The 18,626-nt window shown below is 42.3% G+C and overlaps 1 protein-coding gene and 1 pseudogene across 2 annotated transcripts in view; one reads left to right on the top strand and one right to left on the bottom strand.

Annotated features, from left to right (window-relative positions):
• The window catches only part of LOC143670397 (large ribosomal subunit protein eL29-like), a 25,159-nt pseudogene extending 15,749 nt beyond the window's left edge, over window positions 1-9,410 (bottom strand). Inside the window, exon 1 of the transcript XR_013169346.1 lies at window positions 8,075-9,410. The product of XR_013169346.1 is annotated as a large ribosomal subunit protein eL29-like (transcript). The remainder of the gene's footprint in view (window positions 1-8,074) is intronic.
• LOC143671995 (moesin-like) overlaps window positions 1-14,223 on the top strand; it is a 22,434-nt gene extending 8,211 nt beyond the window's left edge. The window contains exons 2-9 of the mRNA XM_077147003.1: window positions 6,730-6,737; window positions 6,825-6,908; window positions 8,110-8,206; window positions 10,037-10,200; window positions 11,662-11,792; window positions 12,024-12,184; window positions 13,514-13,606; window positions 13,972-14,223. Coding sequence (XP_077003118.1) covers window positions 6,730-6,737; window positions 6,825-6,908; window positions 8,110-8,206; window positions 10,037-10,200; window positions 11,662-11,792; window positions 12,024-12,184; window positions 13,514-13,606; window positions 13,972-14,223 — 990 coding nt within the window. The remainder of the gene's footprint in view (window positions 1-6,729; window positions 6,738-6,824; window positions 6,909-8,109; window positions 8,207-10,036; window positions 10,201-11,661; window positions 11,793-12,023; window positions 12,185-13,513; window positions 13,607-13,971) is intronic.
• The last annotated feature ends 4,403 nt before the right edge of the window (window positions 14,224-18,626 follow it).

Genomic DNA, 18,626 nt, shown 5'->3' on the forward strand with positions numbered 1-18,626 from the left:
CCAGATTTTAAGTAGACTTGACCTATCCTTTGCACGGTTAAGTTTCGTATGAACAAACCCCAAGACTGGGGGCTCTGCCTATAGCTTTGGTTGTCCACACTGTGAGAATATCAAGAATTCAACTTGGGGAAGTTGAATTTCTCCCCATTCTCACCACTCCCCGAAGGGGGCTTTGCAGATACTTTTCCACTCACTGATAGAATCACTCTGGGATTCATCGGGGCATCACTCTGGACAAACCAACAAAATCTCATGTCCTACCTGAGATTCCAAGTACTTGTGGCATTCAATCAAACTATCTACATAAGTTATATTAGGAAATGCACTAGTCAAAATATAAATTTTGTAACAAATAAACATTTTTTGCTTTAGTCTCACACAGAAGGAGACATTTTAAAATATTAATTACCATCTATTTTCAGTACCCTGCAATAATGACATTCCTTTGTTCTTCCTCATGCAAAAACACTTTTAAAATTGTACCTTGAACATTTCACTATTATTATACACTCTAGGCATTCCTATATTATACCATCTCAATCTTTAACATCTATCTTTCTTTCTGATTTCAGTATGTCCCCAGCCCTCCTCCCTCTATCATTCTCACATGCAGCTTCATTCAGTGTTTTAAGATAATTATATTACAGTTAAGTAGTATTGTGCTGTCCATTTCTGAGTTTTTGTATCCAGTCCTGTTGCACAGTCTGTACCCCTTCAGCTCCAATTACCCAATATCTTACCCTATTTCTATCTCCTGATGGTCTCTGTTACGAACAAAATATTCCAAGTTTATTCACTAATGTCAGTTCATATCAATGAGACCATACAGTATTTGTCCTTTAGTTTTTGGCTAGTCTCAGACCTATCTTAACCCTGCTTTTGCTGGGTGAGTGCTGACAATTGAAAATGCTTAAGGCTTTCTCTAATGAGCTACTTAGAATACTTCAAAAAAGAAAAAAGGAAGAAAAAATAAAATAGAATAAAATCCTTTTTTTTCAGAGACATTCCCAGCCCCCAAGGTTTGCCAGTCAAGAGCTGGAGTTAGTAACTGGCTATATGTGCACTTTATTTTGGGTCACAGTCCTTTTCCAGTATTCTGAGCTTGGCCACTTCCATTTTAAAATTTTTTCTTTGTCATACCAGTCTCCTCTCTGCCAAGGTTACTTTCTTGCTTTCTCTGGAATTATCTGTGCTTGGAGCTTGTTTTCAGTGGTCCAAATTTGTTAATTAGAGCTTGGTTGAGCTGCCTTACCTGTTCCTAGCAGAGAGTGTTGCTTTTCCCCACAGGGAAGTGTCTGCAAATTGCAAGCACCATGCCAGTGAGGAAGTGGTGCCAGCCACTGGAATTTAGGGACTTAACTAATAGTTCTGAGCCATGATCTTAGCCCTTCCACATGTTCCAGACTGGTGTATGAAGCATGTTCAGTCACAAATGTTTCCCAAAGAGTTGTTCCAGACAGTTCCTGGCTATTTGCTAGCTACTCCAGAGGGCTAACTAAATTACACACCTCCCTATGCTGCAATCTTGCCCTGCCTGTCCATTTAATGCAGTTTTATTGAGATGTATTAACACATCAAACGTATACAATATCTGGCTCATGTATCATCACATAATTGGAGAGTCACAGACTCTTTTTTTAATATTTGAGAATTATAAGGAATTATTGTTTGGCATTGCAACATTGCTATAAGCTTTATTTGTGAAATATATATAAAAAAGCAATACATTTCTAAGTACATTTTAACAAGTAGTTATAGAACAGATTTTAAAGTTTGGTATGGCTTTACAGTTCCACGATTTTTCATTTTTTCTTCTAGTTGCTCCAAGACACTGTGGTATAATGTTTCTAAAAAATATTTTAATTGAGATATCTTCACACAACATACAGTCCATCCAAAGTATACAATCACATGCAGGATCACTTTTAGAACATTTGCATCACTCCAGAAAAAGAAATAAAAAACAACAAGAAAATACATACATCCCATATCCCTTACCCCCTCCCTCTCATTGACCTCCAGTATTGCAATGTATCCAATTGTTTTTTACTCCTTATTCCCCCCTATTATTTATTTAATATTTGTCCTTATTTTTGTACTCATCTGTTCATACCCAAAGTGTATGTCCAAAGGGAGCATCAGCCAGGTTTTCAGAATGACATGGTCATATTGTAAATGCTACATAGATACACAATTGTCTTCAAGAATCAAGGCTACTGGAATGCAGTTCAATGGTTTCAAGTACTTCCCACTAGCCACTCCAATACACTATAAACTAAAAAGGGATATCAATATAATGGCATAAGAGTAACTTCCAGGATACCCTCTTGACTGTTTAAAATCTCGTAGCCACTGAAACTTTAGTCTCATTTGTGTCTTCCCCCTTTTGATCAATAAGGCTTTCTCAGTTCTATGATTCTGGGTCCCAGCTCTTCCCCAGGAGTCATATTGCACATTGCCAGGGAGATTTACAGCCCTGGAAGTCATGTCCCCCATAGTGGGGAGGGCAGTGAGCTCACCTGCTGAGTTGGCCTAGAGAGAAAGAGGCCACATCTGAGAAACAAGAGGTTCTCTTGGGGCCACAGACTCTTGAACTGGAAGGAATCTTCAAAGTCACATAGTCTTATAGCCCCTCCCCTGCCTGCCAATTGGTGACTGAACTCCCTATACAGATGCTTCCCTCCTCGTTGATCATCTTCCTCAATTTTACTCCAAATGGAATGTTGTGAGTATCTATCCATTTAGACTCTGCCCCAAACAGCATCTCTGTGGGAATCTGGTGGTCCTCCAGCTCAGTTTCCTCAAACTCTCTGGCTTTCTCCTTGGAGGTCTCCATATTGACTTATGGCTTGTTTCCCTGATTGTGTCAAGGGGATGGGTGTCCCACCTTCTGCTAGTATACTTTTATTTTCTTTCTGTGCAGACTTTTGCTGGACAACTGTGGAGTCATCAGGAGGCAATTTCAGACAAGTTTAAATGACAAGTTAATTACTTTCTTGCCTAGACAATATATAGCCTGCAGTTATACATCCCAGTCTTTGCTGATTTGTGGATTTGGGGGGAGGCTTAAAGGAGGAACTTTCTTAAGCTTACCCTCAGAATTTGAAGGAATTGTATATATTGTCAGATGTCAGTGGCTTAAGGGCTTATGGCCATCAGTGGTCGTTAGGTAAATTCAGGAAGAAATTCCAGTTGGGAAGTGATTACTGGCATGAGATTGGGTGGCCAATGAAAGTAATGGGTCCCCTTCCTGAATTTTCAGGAGAGTTGCCACCCATCTCTCTGGCATTACCCAAATTGTTGATCTTTCAGTATCTTCTCCTTATCCTACTATCACATCCCCTCCCCAGAGCTTGATTGTTGAGAACCATAATCCCTTGTTACTCCCAGGTGATAGCCCAGGATGTACAGAAATAAAGCACCCTGCTCTTCAAGTTCTGGGCCAAGTTCTACCCCGAGGATGTATCTGAGGAATTGATTCAGGATATCACCCAGTGCCTCTTCTTCCTGAAAGTGAAGGAGGGTATTCTCAATGATGATATTTACTGCCCACATGAGACTGCTGTGCTGTGGCCTCCTAAGCTGTCCAGTCCAAGTATGGTTCTTAGTTTGCTAGCTGCGGGAAAGCAACACACCAGAGACAGATTGGCTTTTAATAAAAGGGGATTTATTTCATTAGTTCTTCAGAGGAAAGTCAGCTAACTTTCAACTGAGGTTCTTTCTTATGTGGGAAGGCACAGGGCGATCTCTGCTGCTCTTCTCTAATGGCCTCTGGGTTCCAACAACTTTCCCCAGGGTGATTCCTTTCTGCATCTAGAAAGGCCTGGGCTGAGCTGTAAGCACTGAGATGAGGTGTGCTGAACTGCTTTGGCTGTGCTTCATTGCACTCCCTCATTTAAGCACCAGCCAATTAAGTCAAACATCATTCCTTGCAGCAGGCATGCCTCCTAGCCAACTGCAGATGTAATCAACAACACATGAGGGTCACATACCATTGGCTCATGTCCACAGCAACAGAACTAGGTGCCTTCACCTGGCCAAGTTGACAGCTGAATTTAACTACCACATATAGTGACTTCAATAAGGAAGTTCACAAGCCTGGCTACTTGGCCAGGGACAAGTTGCTAACACAGAGGTGAGGTGGTACCCTGGCTATCTTTATACTGGCCAGTGAGGACAGCTGCAAGAGGCTGGCTAATCTCTGTAACACAGAGACTGTCATATCTGCTCCTCTCTACTGGGGTCTATCTGAGGCCTAAGTTATGATTCTCAAAGGGACATATTTTTATACGGCATCATATCCCACTGTTTCTCTGGCTATCAAGATAAAAAGCTTTTCTCCCCACTGCCAGAATATAAAACATCATTACCCTGTAGTAAGGTGTTTATGTAGAGAACTAGAGATAGACTGTCTTTTCCTTCTCCCTGGTCCCATTTTCTCAGTCTTTCTCAATCTTTTTCACTGACTTAGACCTCTTATATTAGAGGATGACAGGGGTGAGAGAGGAATACACAAGCCAGAGACATGAGTTGTTCAGATAGCCTATTTAAAAAAAAATTATTAATTTTTAAAAATATGACAACAAAGAAACACATTCTTAACATATGATCATTCCATTCTACATATATAATCAGTAATTCACAATATTATCACATAGTTGCATATTCATCATCATGATCATTTCTTAGAACATTTCCAAATAAAAAGACAACAGAAAAAAATTCATACATACCATACCCGTTACCCCTCCCCTTCACCAATTACCAGCATTTCAATCTACTAAATTTATTTTAACATTTTTCCCCCTATTGTTTATTTATTTTTAATCCATATGTTTTACTTGTCCATCGATAAGGTAGACAGAAGGAGCATCAGACACAAGGCTCTCAGAACCACACAGTCACACTGCAAGAACCATATCATCATACAATTATCTTCAAGACATATGGCCACCAGAGCACAGCCCCACATTTTCAGGCAGTTCCCTCCAGCCTCTCCACTACATCTTGACTAACAAGGTGATATCTATTTAATGCATAAGAATAACCTCCAGGATAACCTCTCGACTCTGTTTGGAATCTCTCAGCCACTGACACTTTATTTTGTCTCATTTCACTCTTCCCCCTTTTGGTTGAGAAGATTTTATCAATCCCTTGATGCTGAGTTCCAGCTCATTCTAGGATTTCTGTCCCACATTGCCAGGAAGGTCCACACCCCTGGGAGTCATGTCCCACGGACAGAGGGGGAGGGCAGTGAGTTTGCTTGCTGTGTCGGCCAAGAGAGGGAGGCCACATCTGAGCAACAGAAGAGGTTCTCTTGGGGGTGACTCTTAGGCCTAATTTTAAGTAGGCTGAGCCTATCCTTTGCAGGATTAGGTTTCATATGAACAAACCCCAAGATTGGAGGTTCAGACTATTGCTTTGGCTGTACCCACTGCCTGTGAGAATATCAAGAATTCTCCACTTGGGAAAGTTGAATTTTTCCCCTTTCTCACCATTTCCCCTAGGGGACTCTGCAAATACTTCCCTATTCACTATTCAAATAGCTCTGAGATTTATCTGGGCATCACTCTGGACAAACCTACAAAATCTCATGCTCTGTACAGGGTTCCAAGCACTACAGTACTCTATTAAGCTGTCCACATAAGTTATTTTAGGAAATGCACTAGTCAAATATAAATTTTGTACCAAATATACATTTTTTGCTTGTCTCATACATAGGTTAAAGTTTTAAAATATTAATTACCATCTATTCTCAACACCCTGCATTATTGACATTCCTTTGTTCTTCCTCATGAAGAAATGTTTTTAAATTTGCACAGTCACTATCATTATATACTCTAGGCATTCCTAGATTATACCATCTCAGTCTCTAATGTCTATCTTTCCTTCTGATTTCATCAAATAGCCTTTTAATGTTTATAACTAGTGTACAGATCTTTCTGCTTTTGCAAGCTTCAAGGCCCTCAAACATTCATTATTTTTGCTTTAGCAACAAGACAACACACAAAATGAATAAGGCAGGCATTACCATATTTTCTGGCTAAGGAAATAGAAGTGCCTGAGCTTTCACAAAGGGTCAGACCTGATTGATTTTTAACCCTGGGTTTTTTCCCCCACTTTATACAAAGACCATTTTCCCAGGCTTTTTGGATTGGAGGGAAAAGCTCTACCTCATTCAGGGAGCCCTAGTTCCATAGGGACTGTGGCATAGGTACAGCTCATCTAAAGGTATTAGAGATAGTAGTTATGCCCTGAAACTCAACCTGAGACATTGCTATGATGTTTGCAATGGGACATTTAAAGCAAACTTTATTTATAATCTAGTAGATCTGGGAACTTTGTCCTGTTGGTTCTTCCAAAGCCATTTTGTAGCCACAGGCTGTCCTTCCATCCCTGAGCAATATTCTCACAAACAATAACTGTTGGTCCTGATATCTAGGAGAGAATATACAAGGCTCTGTGAGACTGATACCTATCTTCCAAGTCAACACAGACTCCTGATGCATTACTGCTTTGCTTGAAGACCATAGTATATTATTGGATTTCCTGGCTAAAGGTCAAAGGAAGGTGCTCCTATTGTCTTTCTAGGTTACCAATTCTGGTATGTCTCATAACTTGCAGGCAGTTCTTTATGTCTAATTTAATGTCTTCATGCTGTAAATTTGGTGTGCTTCCAGTGTAACTGCAGAGGGCTGACTCCATATTCTCTTTGTGTCAACTCCTTAGAGAGCCAAGTGGGCTTCACCCCCACTCCCCACCCCCACACACAGACATACATGGGCTTTATGCTTTAAGCCACTGACTATCCATTGTCTTTCCAGGGTCCTAGAGCAATACAAACTCAATAAGGACCAGTGGGAGGAGCACATCCAGGTGTGGCATGAGGAGCACGGGGGTATGCTCAGGTAAGCCACCCTAGCAGATCATGACCTCACTGTCCTTTAAAGGAGAATGAGAGTTAGTTCTGGTGAGAAGACGCAGATGACTAGGGATGCTAGAGAATGTTGGAGAGAGGAGGACAAGATTGATGCTAGCACCTGTGCAGTTAACAAGAGAAATTAGAGATTGGAAAGCAAATCAGGAACATTATAAGATCTTTTTTGTTTTCTTTGGTTTTGTTTTTGTTTTTGTGAATGGAAGCAACTGGTAGCCATAAAGCTTTGGCCATAAGGAAATGGAGAGAGGGCTTCAGGGTCCTCGGAGCTGCTGGACACCAGGGGCTCCTTGCAAAGTAGGAAATGAGAAGAGAGACTCTATAAACATGGCAAACCATTTTGTGGTTGTCTAGTTGCAGAATAAATCTTATCATTTGTCATCACCATCCTATCTGTGTTCTGCAAAGAAAGACCATGCCTTTATAAGAGGTTATTGCAATGAACCAGAGGAAGAAAATTGCTTCTATGGCAGCTAACATGCCAGAATCTGGCAAGGGTCAGCTCACTTTCATTCCTTTTGGGAGCCTAAGACCTTAGGTTCCCTTGTCTTTTTAACTTATTTTAGTGAGGCTACTAATATTTAATTCTTACATATATGTCTCACACTATATTTCTGTTGGACAGTACTGGTCTAGAACCTACCTTGTCAGGATTTGTAAGTAATCCTAAATCTGAGGTGATGATTAAGTACCTTTTTACCTATAATTCCTTTCACTGAAGCCTTATCTCAAGTACTTATTATTTCTTTCTTGGTGTCCCCTTGGTGAGGATAGAGATCAATAGATTAGTTTGTTACATGTAACTGCTGAATCTCAGTGTTCATTATTTACCTTCCCCTTGACTTTTTTCACTTTTGGTGAAAGAGTTACAGTTAAATAGAACTAGGGATTCTCTTGATGGGATATTACAAGATCTATGTCTGAACCAAAACTACCACAAAACAAACTTCAGGGATTGGGGCAAGTGATGATATGTTGGTTGTGACATTGGGAAGTGGACCCTCAGTGCTGGCAGCTGACTTGGTGATATGTGTTTGGCATTGGCTGAGCTGGCAATTGGCCTGCCTCATCAGTTGAGGGAGAAGCTGGTGGGGAGGGAGGGTGAAGCATCAACTATCTATATCCTTCTTTTCTTACCTTTGCCATGATGTTCTTGGTCTCCACTTCTACAGATTGACTCCCAAGATAGGCTTCCCATGGAGTGAAATCAGGAACATCTCTTTCAATGACAAGAAATTTGTCATCAAGCCCATTGACAAAAAAGCCCCGGTAAGTGGCCCCTTCCTCTGGCCAAGATAGATGCTTGCCAAGGCCTAGATAATGCTCTGCACAATCATCTGTTGTATTTTGCTCTCCTTTTTTTTCTGGCATTTTTTTGTGGATGGGAACAGAAGGCATAAAAGGATATTGGGATAAATGGGGGTGTCTGCCAAGAAATGGTCAGGGGGAACCCTGTGTTTGGTGCCACCTGTGTCTCAGGAGCACGGACAAGGGGGGACCACAGGCAGTTTTAAGTGCTGCCTTTTAGCCACTGCCTATTGCTGCCCTGTGGCTGTGGGATGGAAACAGTGAGTGTGTTTCATCTTTCCAAGCCCTTAGGTCCCAGAAAGTGTAAACTTCATGCACAAATAAAGACCGATTTGTCTTTAATCATGGAGAAAGCACAGAGCCAGGAGAAGTTCAAATCCAAAGATGATCCTCCAAGCTTGCTTTTTGGTGTAATTTCACTATTGCCCTTTCAGATTTCTCCCCAGAGCTACCCAAGAACAGAAAAGTGCTTTGGGTCCAGTCATTCCTCTAACAGGCTTGCCGCAGTTCTCATCCAGTCAGTTGCCTGTGAGTCACAAGACAGCCAAGCTGGTGATTGGGGGTGATATAGAAACTTAGATGAGGATTTACTACTATGGTATACCTCATGTCCAACAAGGGCCAGTGGCCATGCTGAGCCTGACCCTTCACATGAGGGCTCATCCACTGTTCTCCAGACCTGAGGTTTCTGAGCTGCCCCTCCTAGGCACTTTACATATGTTATTTCCTTAAATTCCCCATGAATCTGTCAGGTAGATAATAGCATATCCATTTTATATCTAATGAAACTAAGGCTAAGAAGGGTGAAGTGATTTGCCCAAGATCACACAGCTATAAATGGTAGAGCTGGAATTCAAACCTAGGTTATTTGGCCTCTAGAGCCTGTGCTCCTTTTACTGTACTCCAAGCTATGTGGACAATAGCAGACTGGGTTCAGTGGCAGAGGGATGTGTTTGTTAATCCAGAAGCCTGTGGGCTTTGTGACCTTGGTCCAGTGTTATTTGTGGTAACAAATGCAAACTCACTGGATTTTTTTGTGTTTCTTTTTCTTGCTGCTGTGTTCACCTTTCATCAGAAAAAGGTAAGTAACAAAGCTAGCTGAAATCAATTTTTTATTTAAAAAATAAAACAAAAGAAAAACAAGAACAATAGTCAATGCAGTCAGTATTCAGGAGATGGATGTATGCTTTTATGTTCCAAAACTATTTAGGGTCTTGTTCCAAAAATGGTTAAGGGACTGGGTTAGGACACTGAAGAGACAATCCAGCCATCTACTCTGCACCCATCCAGGTTGTTATGCAGGGATTACTGCACCTCTAAGCAAGGCCCCTGAGACTCAGCAGGATTTCTAATTAGAGAAAGTCAGTTGTGATCCTTCAAGTAGATTGAGGATATTTTTGGATGCTTTTCATGAGCAAAGGTTGAAAGAAATTGTGGTTTGGTGGAAAGAACACTGGTTTTAGAATCCAAAAGCAGGTGGGCCATGGTGGCTCAGCAGGTAAGAATGCTTGCCTGCCAAGCCGGAGGACCCGGGTTCGATTCCCAGTGCCTGCCCATGTAAAAAAAAAAAAGAATCCAAAAGTCTGTGTTCAAGTCCTGACTCTGCCACTAACCTGTCTTTTGACCCTGGGCAAATCACTTCACCTCTCTGATCTTTAGTCTTCCATCAGTAACACAAGGGGACTGGATGAAATAAGCTTTCCTGTGCGTGTAGACTTAGCTTCTCAGAAGGCAGAAAGTCAACCTTCATCCATCCTCCTAAACTCTTTCTGATTGCTATTTTCCCCCCAGGACTTTGTCTTCTATGCCCCTCGGCTGCGGATTAACAAACGGATCTTGGCCCTATGCATGGGGAACCATGAGCTATACATGCGCCGCCGCAAGCCTGACACTATCGAGGTGCAGCAGATGAAGGCACAGGCCCGGGAGGAGAAGCACCAGAAGCAGATGGAACGGTGGGTGCTGAGGAGCAGGAGTGGGGCTCAGGACTGGGGCAAAGAAGCTTCTCAAAGGTGCCAAGCCTGCTAAGGAAGGACATGAAGTCATTTTAGAACTAGGAGAGGAAGACCTGCTCATAGATCCTCCACCCTCCAACCCCTGTGAATTCTCAAGGTGTCCCACTTCACGGGAAGCAGACATCAGGAGCCTAGGTTTCCAGAGCCACATAGGAGAGAGGGTCTTTTCATAGTTAACCATTGTCTGTGACTCTCCTGCCATGTGTTGGGTGGGTTCTGGGTTGCTTTGGGTATCTGACAAGTATAGTGACAGTAGCAGAGGGCTCCATGTACATTTAAACTTGGAATCTAAGGGGTTTTGTGAGCAGAATTAGAGCCATGAGAATCCCTCCTAAGAAGCTTTTATGTTATTGCATTGTAGCCCCTTTCTATTCAAAATATAATTTGAGGCCCAGTAGCATCAGCATCAACCTGGGACATTGTTAGAAAAGCAGGATCTGCCGTGCTACCCCAGACCTACTGAATGAGAACCTGCATCTTAAGATCCCAGGTGATTCCTTTGCACATCAAGGTTTGAGGAACACTGATCTAGTAGGTATTTGTCAGAAAGTCTTTAGAACTTCGGTAGGTTTCTAATCTGATAGGCCAGAAAATGACTCCATATACAAGAGGTTACACACCAAGGTTTATATTTATTCAGAAAAAGTTATCTAGATTGGAGAGCACTTTACAAAGCTGGATCTGGCAGGAACCCTGCCATCTAGCACCTCGCATTCTAGTAGGAGAGGGAAAAAAACAGTACATACATAACTATTCAAACTACAAATGTCTCATTTATTCACTCAATAAACTGTATTGAGCAGTGAACTAAACAAACAAAATCCCTGTTCCCAAGTTGTTGGCATTCTAGTGGGAGGAGACAGACATAGTAAATAAATATGTTACATTTGGGGAGAAGGAGCTTGGAGCTGGGTTTCAGAGGACAGGCAGAGTTCAGCTTAAGGAGTGATGTCCCAGCCACAGAGGTCACCAGACTTGAATTACAGCATTCAAGCAGAGAGTTGAAACTTGTCTCTATAACTTCACAATCTCTATATAACTCCTCAAGGTAGACAGAACTGGACTTATCAGACCATTTTACAGATAGGGCAACTAGGGGTGAGAGCAAAGAAGCAATATGACTAAGCCTACCCAGTGGGTCAGTGTCAGAGCTGGGATTCCAGTTTGATTCTCCTCAATCTGGAGCAAATGGACAATGTTGTGAGCATACTTGGTGGTGTGGGGCTATGTTGCCTCTGAGGACAAGGATGTGGAGGTAAGGAGAGGTCTAAATTCTCAGAAGCCCTGTGTACATTGGATGGGTGGGAGCTGCGAGGTTCAAGGGCCAGTGAGTCTTGGGAATCCCAAGGCTTCCAGGCAGCCCTTCTTTTCTGTTTTCATCTTTTTCTTCTTCTTCCCTAGTGCTCTGCTGGAAAATGAGAAGAAAAAGCGTGAGATGGCAGAAAAAGAGAAGGAAAAGATTGAACGAGAGAAGGAAGAACTGATGGAGAGGCTGAAGCAGATTGAAGAACAGACTAAGAAGGCTCAGCAAGGTGAAGCTTGGGGTGCTTTGGAGACTGGGTTTCCCCATAGATGGGCTCTACCAGTTGGAGACCTCTCTGCCTTAGCTGCAGATTCAGGTCATAGGTATGACCATAGAATGGATGAGAGATGAGGCAAAGGGAGGAGTGCTTAGAACTTTCTGCCAGCTGTGTCCTGGGTGGAAGCTAGATGTCCCTTCATCCCTGTGCTCTTCACCACCTCCCCTCTCCTTCTTTGCCCAGAATTGGAAGAACAGACCCGTAGGGCCCTCGAACTTGAGCAGGAGCGGAAGCGTGCACAGAGTGAGGCTGAAAAGTTGGCCAAGGAGCGCCAAGAAGCTGAAGAGGCCAAGGAGGCCCTCCTGAAGGCCTCCAGAGATCAAAAGAAGACCCAGGAGCAGCTGGTAAAGCTACAATGGGCTGGGATTGTGGGGCTTGAGTGTTCTCCCCTGTCTGCCTGCCTGTTTATAGCTACCTCTGTCTGTAGGTCTGGCTCTTTCTATGAGTGTATTATACTCTACAGACCTTAGGCAGATAGGTCATTCAGATGCAAACTGAGGAGTCACTTGTGTGGCTCTAAACTTTTACATACAACCCTCCATAAGCCTTAGTTTTCTACTGTTTCCTTAGCCGTTGGAGATCCTAAGCTGATAACCTGACAAAGGAAATGGAGGGAAGAAAGAACAAAGGGATTCACACTTAATTAAGTACTTACTGTGTGTTAAGAGGTATGCTAGCAACTTTTCCCTTTTACTTACTTTCTTATTTTGATCTCCCAATAACCCTATGATGTGAGGTGGACAATAATGCGCCCAGTTGAGCAAATTATGGCTCAGGGAGGTTTAAGAGACTTGCCAAATCATACACAGTTATGGCTGGCTAAGTATTCAAACCCATTTCTGCCTTCCTTTGGAGGATTTGCTCCCTAAAATCATATGCAAAACTGTGCCTATGCAATTCTTGGGGGAGAAAGAGTGGGCATCTATGCTTTCATCACAATCTCCAAGGGCTGTGTAACACAGAAGCTAAAGGAACCTCTACCCCCAATCCTTTGGCATATGTTCTTTCCCTACTGTTTAGTGTGGGCCTGGAGGGCACTAAGGCTTATCTCTCAAGGAAAAGCTTTCCTGAAGAGTTGTGCCTAAGATGCGAGGGTGTGTATAACCTTTTTTCTCTTGTTCACATCTCTTTGTGACACTTGAATGTCTTTTCTGTACTTGTCCAAGAGAGACAGTCTTAGTGGAGCCCTGAGCATTGTAGGGTAGTGGGGAAGGGTCTGTTGCCTCAGGCAGAAATCCAGGAATCACCAAGGCTTTACTGAGGCCCCAACTTGATAGTGGAAAATTAGTGGGAGAGAGAGATGAAGAAAGGATGGAAATGGCATGTTGTTTGTCTTTAGGAGGCCCTACAGTCTAGTTGGGGAGTTATGGCAAATAAAGGAATAGTTTGGAGGTTATAGGGTTCTGTAGTTGATCTGAGGATAGATGTGGCCTACAGGATTTCCTGGGGGAAATGAGGACTGTGTTAGGACCTTAAAGGCGGAGAAGTGAAGATTGTGCTAGGACCTTAAAGATAAAGCTGGAGTGAAGTGGTGAGATGAAAAGAGCCTCTGAGGCAGCAAGTAAATAGAGCAGCAGGTTCCCTACTGGTACCTGAGGGGACCTAGTGTTGAGGACTCCTGTGTCTTGAGGTCCATAAAGCCCAGCTCTCACATGCTTACAATTTATCCACAGGCCTTGGAAATGGCAGAGCTGACAGCTCGGATCTCTCAGTTGGAGATGGCCCGACAGAAGAAGGAAAGTGAGGCAGTGGAGTGGCAGCAGAAGGTAAGACACAGTGCCCAGTGCAAGGTATTGTGAGAAGGGTTAGCACATACATAGGTTCCAACTCGTGATTCCTTAGGTTTGTTCTACCCCTACTTCAATTCTTCCCTGACAGTTGGCATCATGGGAGAAGGAGCCCAAGGCCTTCTAAGATACTTCTCAAAATTACCCAGTACCACTGGGGAGTTGGTACAATTGCTCCTATTTAACAAATGAGGAAATAGGATCATGAAGATGAAGTGGATTGTTCTGCCTGATGCCTGCTTCCTTCTAGATCATTCTAGGCATCATTCTAGGCATATGCAAGACACTACAAGTTAGTCTGGCCTGACCATCAGTCCTTCTTCTTTCCCTCTATCATTGGACAGGCCCAGATGGTACAGGAGGACTTGGAGAAGACCCGTGCTGAGTTGAAGACCGCCATGAGTACACCACATGTAGCTGAGCCTGCAGAGAATGAGCAGGATGAGCAGGATGAGAATGGGGCAGAGGCCAGTGCTGACTTGTGGGCTGATGCCATGACCAAGGATCACAGTGAGGAGGAGCATACCATGGAGGCAGTGAAGAACAAGCGTGTGCAGAAGCACCTGAAGGTATTCAGGCCAGGCCAAAGAGTCTAGGAGACCATATGCTTTGGCTTAAGGGTCCATGTCTTCCCCTCAGCCATAATAGAGGGATGGGTAGAGAAGCCTGTCCTAGTATGCTTTGGGAGTCTAAGCCTTTTTCAAATGAGGGCTTTAAGGTGAAACTCCCCTTGCTTATTAATCAAGCCTTGGGCCACTTGTCCCCTTCTTGGGACCTGCTCTCTTCTTACCCCAGTGCCACCTGCCTGCCATTCAAATCTTTTATTATATAAAATTTTTGTATTTAAGATAGAGTACTCAGATGGTTAAGGAAAAATTTTTAAAACTTTTCATTAAGAGCAGTTTAACAGAGAGTAGCATTTGACTAGGACAGACAGAATTCATTTTTATAAACTCTAGAACTTTTTATGGTCAGCAGTGACTGCAAACAAAACTTACTTTATTAAATTCTCTACAATTTTCCAAATCAATTTGGGGCTTATAGTCAATAATGACTACCAAATTTAAGTTCTCAAACTTTCTGCAACTTTCCATATCCATTCAGGACTAGAAGTCAATAATGACTACAAAATTCACTTTCTTAAACTTTCTGTGACTTTTCATATCCACTCAGTTAGCAATGATTACAACAAAGAAAATTCGCTCATATTAGGAATATGCTGGTTTACAAAGTTAATATATTACAGGATTGTTCTTTGATGCAGTTGAAGGCTAGTAAGGTCTGCAGCTACAGTATTTTTAAAGATATAGGGATTATTTTGAAACCCTTGGGACAGTGCTAAATGAGTAGGATGGGAATCTTCTTATTTTTAAGTCCCTGCTATTTAATAGCAAATAGGTACTGAGTTAGAGTGAAGAGGGATAGAAAAATGCATTTTTAAGATTTAGGACTGAAAATCAAGGTTTTTTTTGTGGGCTAGTCCTGGGATGCCTTCATTCCCTACAGACAGGTTTATTTACTTAAGGATTTTCTCTCTAGGATCCCAAGAGGCCTCAATCTAGTAGGGGCTTTAGGGCAAAAAGGGGATAAACACTAGCTGGGTTTATTAGTCTTAGGGTGGCTCCCAGGGAGTGAAAACGATTTTTTTGTGGAAGGGGTGGGCCATTCTGGTACTATTGAGAATTGATTATTTAAAAGTATTCTCCCAGTTTGACAAAGGAGGGGCTGAATGAAGGTTCTGGTTTTAGGCTTTTTATTTGCCCCTACTATGGGACAGGTTCACAGGGATAATGGGCCTGAGTGACAAGCCAACACAAAATAAGTGGCTCCAGTATTAATTTTTAAAAATTTTCTTACCTACCATGTCAAAGGTCACCCAGGGCTTGTCAAAATTGATGATCTTTGGTGATGTTCTAGGGAACCACTAGTGGCCCCGGGCCTCCTCAGTCTTGTTCAGGAACAGTCACTAAGGCCTTCCAGAGGGCCTCAACTCCCCTTTGGGGCTCACTGCACTCTCAGGCCCAGTGTTAATTTTTCTGATAGCTAGGAGGGCAAGGCTCCAGGGGCTCTTGGTGTACCTGAGGACACTCGTAGTTCCAGTGCCCTGTTTTTTCCACACTTATATCAGGATCTGACTGGCTTTTGCCTCACGTGGCCCTGTGGCAGCTGTTTGCCATTCATGGTAACTGCTCTGAGCTGAGCTCTGTTCCTGTCTCTCCTTACCTTTTCCTCCTTTGCAGCCCTGTCCCAGTTATTAAGAACAGAAAAAGCAGCATTCATGAGATCATTCACAAGGGTTCATGGCCCAGATTCAGTTTCTGGCATTGTTTCCTTATATCAGGAGCTGACTGATTAACAAAACAGGTTTTAGGCCTTATTTGCCCTTTTGGGGAGTCAGGGTCTACTTGGCTGTACTTTTTTATAGCCTCCACCAGCCTTCCCTGAAATAGAGCAGGGTTTTCCATATCCTCTGGAACATATTATCATTTACAGGTTTGGTGGCACACTTTTTCATTCCTTCTATTAGCCAAATTAGCATGTGGTCTCTGGCTATTAAGTCTGCCTGACCCCTCTGGTAGTTTCAATTTGGGTCAGCATTTGGAATGACCACTGCCTGTACTGCATATTGGGCAGGCTGCTGTCCCACAGGGTTGGTCTGCATGGCCCTGTACTTCATTCCAAATTTGATGCTTTCCTCAGGAGTGCAATAAGAGAAAAGAATGAACTGCACACCCCCAGGTAAATTCATAGGTCGATACCAGGTTTTAAAATTATTCCATAACTTTTGGTGGGTCCTCTTGGAACCCCTTGTAATTTGCAAGAGCCCCTCATGGATTTATCTTGATATAAGGTCATAAAAAGCTGCACGAAAAGAATTTCTTGCTACTTTCCCTCCTTTTAACAAAAGAGATGTAACTATAAGATAGGATTATAACTGACTGTTCCATTTGTGGGCCAACACTGCCATCCTCTGGGCATAATTGTAGCCAGACAGTACTACAGTAGAAAATAAGCTTTTCGTTTTTAGCTCTGTAGTGGGAAGATTATTCCAATTTCCTAGGAGGCATCCTGATGGACTGTCAGTTGAAACACTGGAAGCACCACCCATTTCAGCTCTCCCAGGCTTAGCTTACTTCAATCAGGATAGTGAGGACTTTTGCTTCTACTACAAACCTCACTTCTGGCCTTCAGGGGAAGACACTCTCATTGGAATTTACCCAATTCCCTTGGGCATAAACCCAGTCCAGTCAGAGAATAGAACTCCTGACTGGCTTGCCAAAATAGGTTGCGAGGATTTGGTTTCCAGGTTCTTGGCCCTGCAGTGAGAAAGAATTCAAGGGCACAGCAGAGCATAGAGTAAGCAGGCAGAAAATTTATTAGGTACATAGACAGACATATGAGCAGTCTTGCAATGACATAGGTGAGGGAGGTGAGAAGCTTCAACTCTTAACATTCAGAAATCATCTTGGGGATACAATTCCTGCTTGAATTTTTGTACAGTGTTCTACTCTCAAGGCATATCCATGCCAAATGGTCACCTATGTTGGTTTGTTGGTGTGTGTGTATTTTCTTGCCCCACTAATAGGGCTAGAAATTGTTTTCAATATATACATAAGAGAGAGAGACAGAGAGAAGCAGAGGCAGAGAAGGAGGGAGAGAGAGAGGAATTTAGTCAAATAAGGAGAGATAAAAGGAGTGTGACCTACTGCCCCTTACAGGCCCTCAACATCAGAGCTGGGCAATGCCCTTTCCAATTTGGATGCCTTTTATTTCTTTTTCCTGCCTGATTGCTCTAATACAATGTTGAATTATAGTGGTGACAGAGAGCATCCTTGTCTCATTCCCAATCTTAGGGGGGAGCTTTCAGTCTCTCTCCATTGAGTACAATGTTGGATATTGGTTTTTCATATATGCCTTTTATTATATTGAGGAAGTTACCTTTGATTCCTATCATTTGAAGTGTTTTTATCAGAAAAAAAGATGTTGAATTTTGTTGAATGCATTTTCAACATCAATTGAGATGATCATGTGATTTTTCCCTTTTGATTTGTTAATGTGCTGTATTGCATTAATTGATTTTCTTGCATTGAACCATCCTTGCATTTCTACTATAAACCTCACTTGGTTGTGGTGTAGAATTCTTTTAATGTGTTGATGGATTTGATTTGCTAGTATTTTGTTGAGAATTTTTGCATCTATATTCATTAGGGAGATTGGCCTGTAGTTTTCCTTTCTTATAGCATCTTTACCCAGTTTTGGTATTAAAATGAAATTAGCTTCATGGGATTCTGTGGAGGGTCCATGCACTGGGGTGGCTTTCCAGAGGCCTTCAGCCTCAGATGGTTCCTTGAGCGAGATAAGTCCTGAAACCTAGAGGGTCCAGCCTCTCCAGAACATTATTCCATCTTTCTACCTCATATTAGTGAAAGAACATTCCAACATGAAAAGGTAGAGTGGCTATGGCCCAGATACCCCTTAAAAGTGGGATAGGAAGATCAAAGGTGATGATTGAGTTATAACAGAGAAGGTAGTGTTTGGCACAGAAGTATGATTGCTGAATCATTGTATTGATATTTCCTTTGGTCTCCAGTGTCTTGGAGCAGCTAGGAGTATGGACCTAAGGTTGTCGATTTGTAACCCATCCAACTCTGAAGCCTGTTCTACAACTAATTGTTCTGCTGTGCTTTTAAATTTGTTGTTTTTTTAAGTATATACATTATTTTTCACAAAAAGAAAAAAAGTGGCCATAAAAATATATATATTCCAACCCCCACAAATATATATATATTCCATCTAGCCTCCAATGTCCTGGAGCAGCTAGATGGAAAAATCTGAGATGATGGTATCATGGCCCAGGATAAACTGGGATCTGTCCTGTAATTAATTTTTGAAGAGTAATTTGGAAACTATTGCTTTTTTCTTTCTTTGCTTTTTATGTATGTTATATTATACAATAAAAAAGTAAAAAAAAAAACCTTGTTATTAGACAAGACTCAGC

This window comes from Tamandua tetradactyla, chromosome X (assembly GCF_023851605.1).
Source record: "Tamandua tetradactyla isolate mTamTet1 chromosome X, mTamTet1.pri, whole genome shotgun sequence".
Classification (NCBI taxonomy): Eukaryota; Metazoa; Chordata; class Mammalia; order Pilosa; family Myrmecophagidae; genus Tamandua; species Tamandua tetradactyla.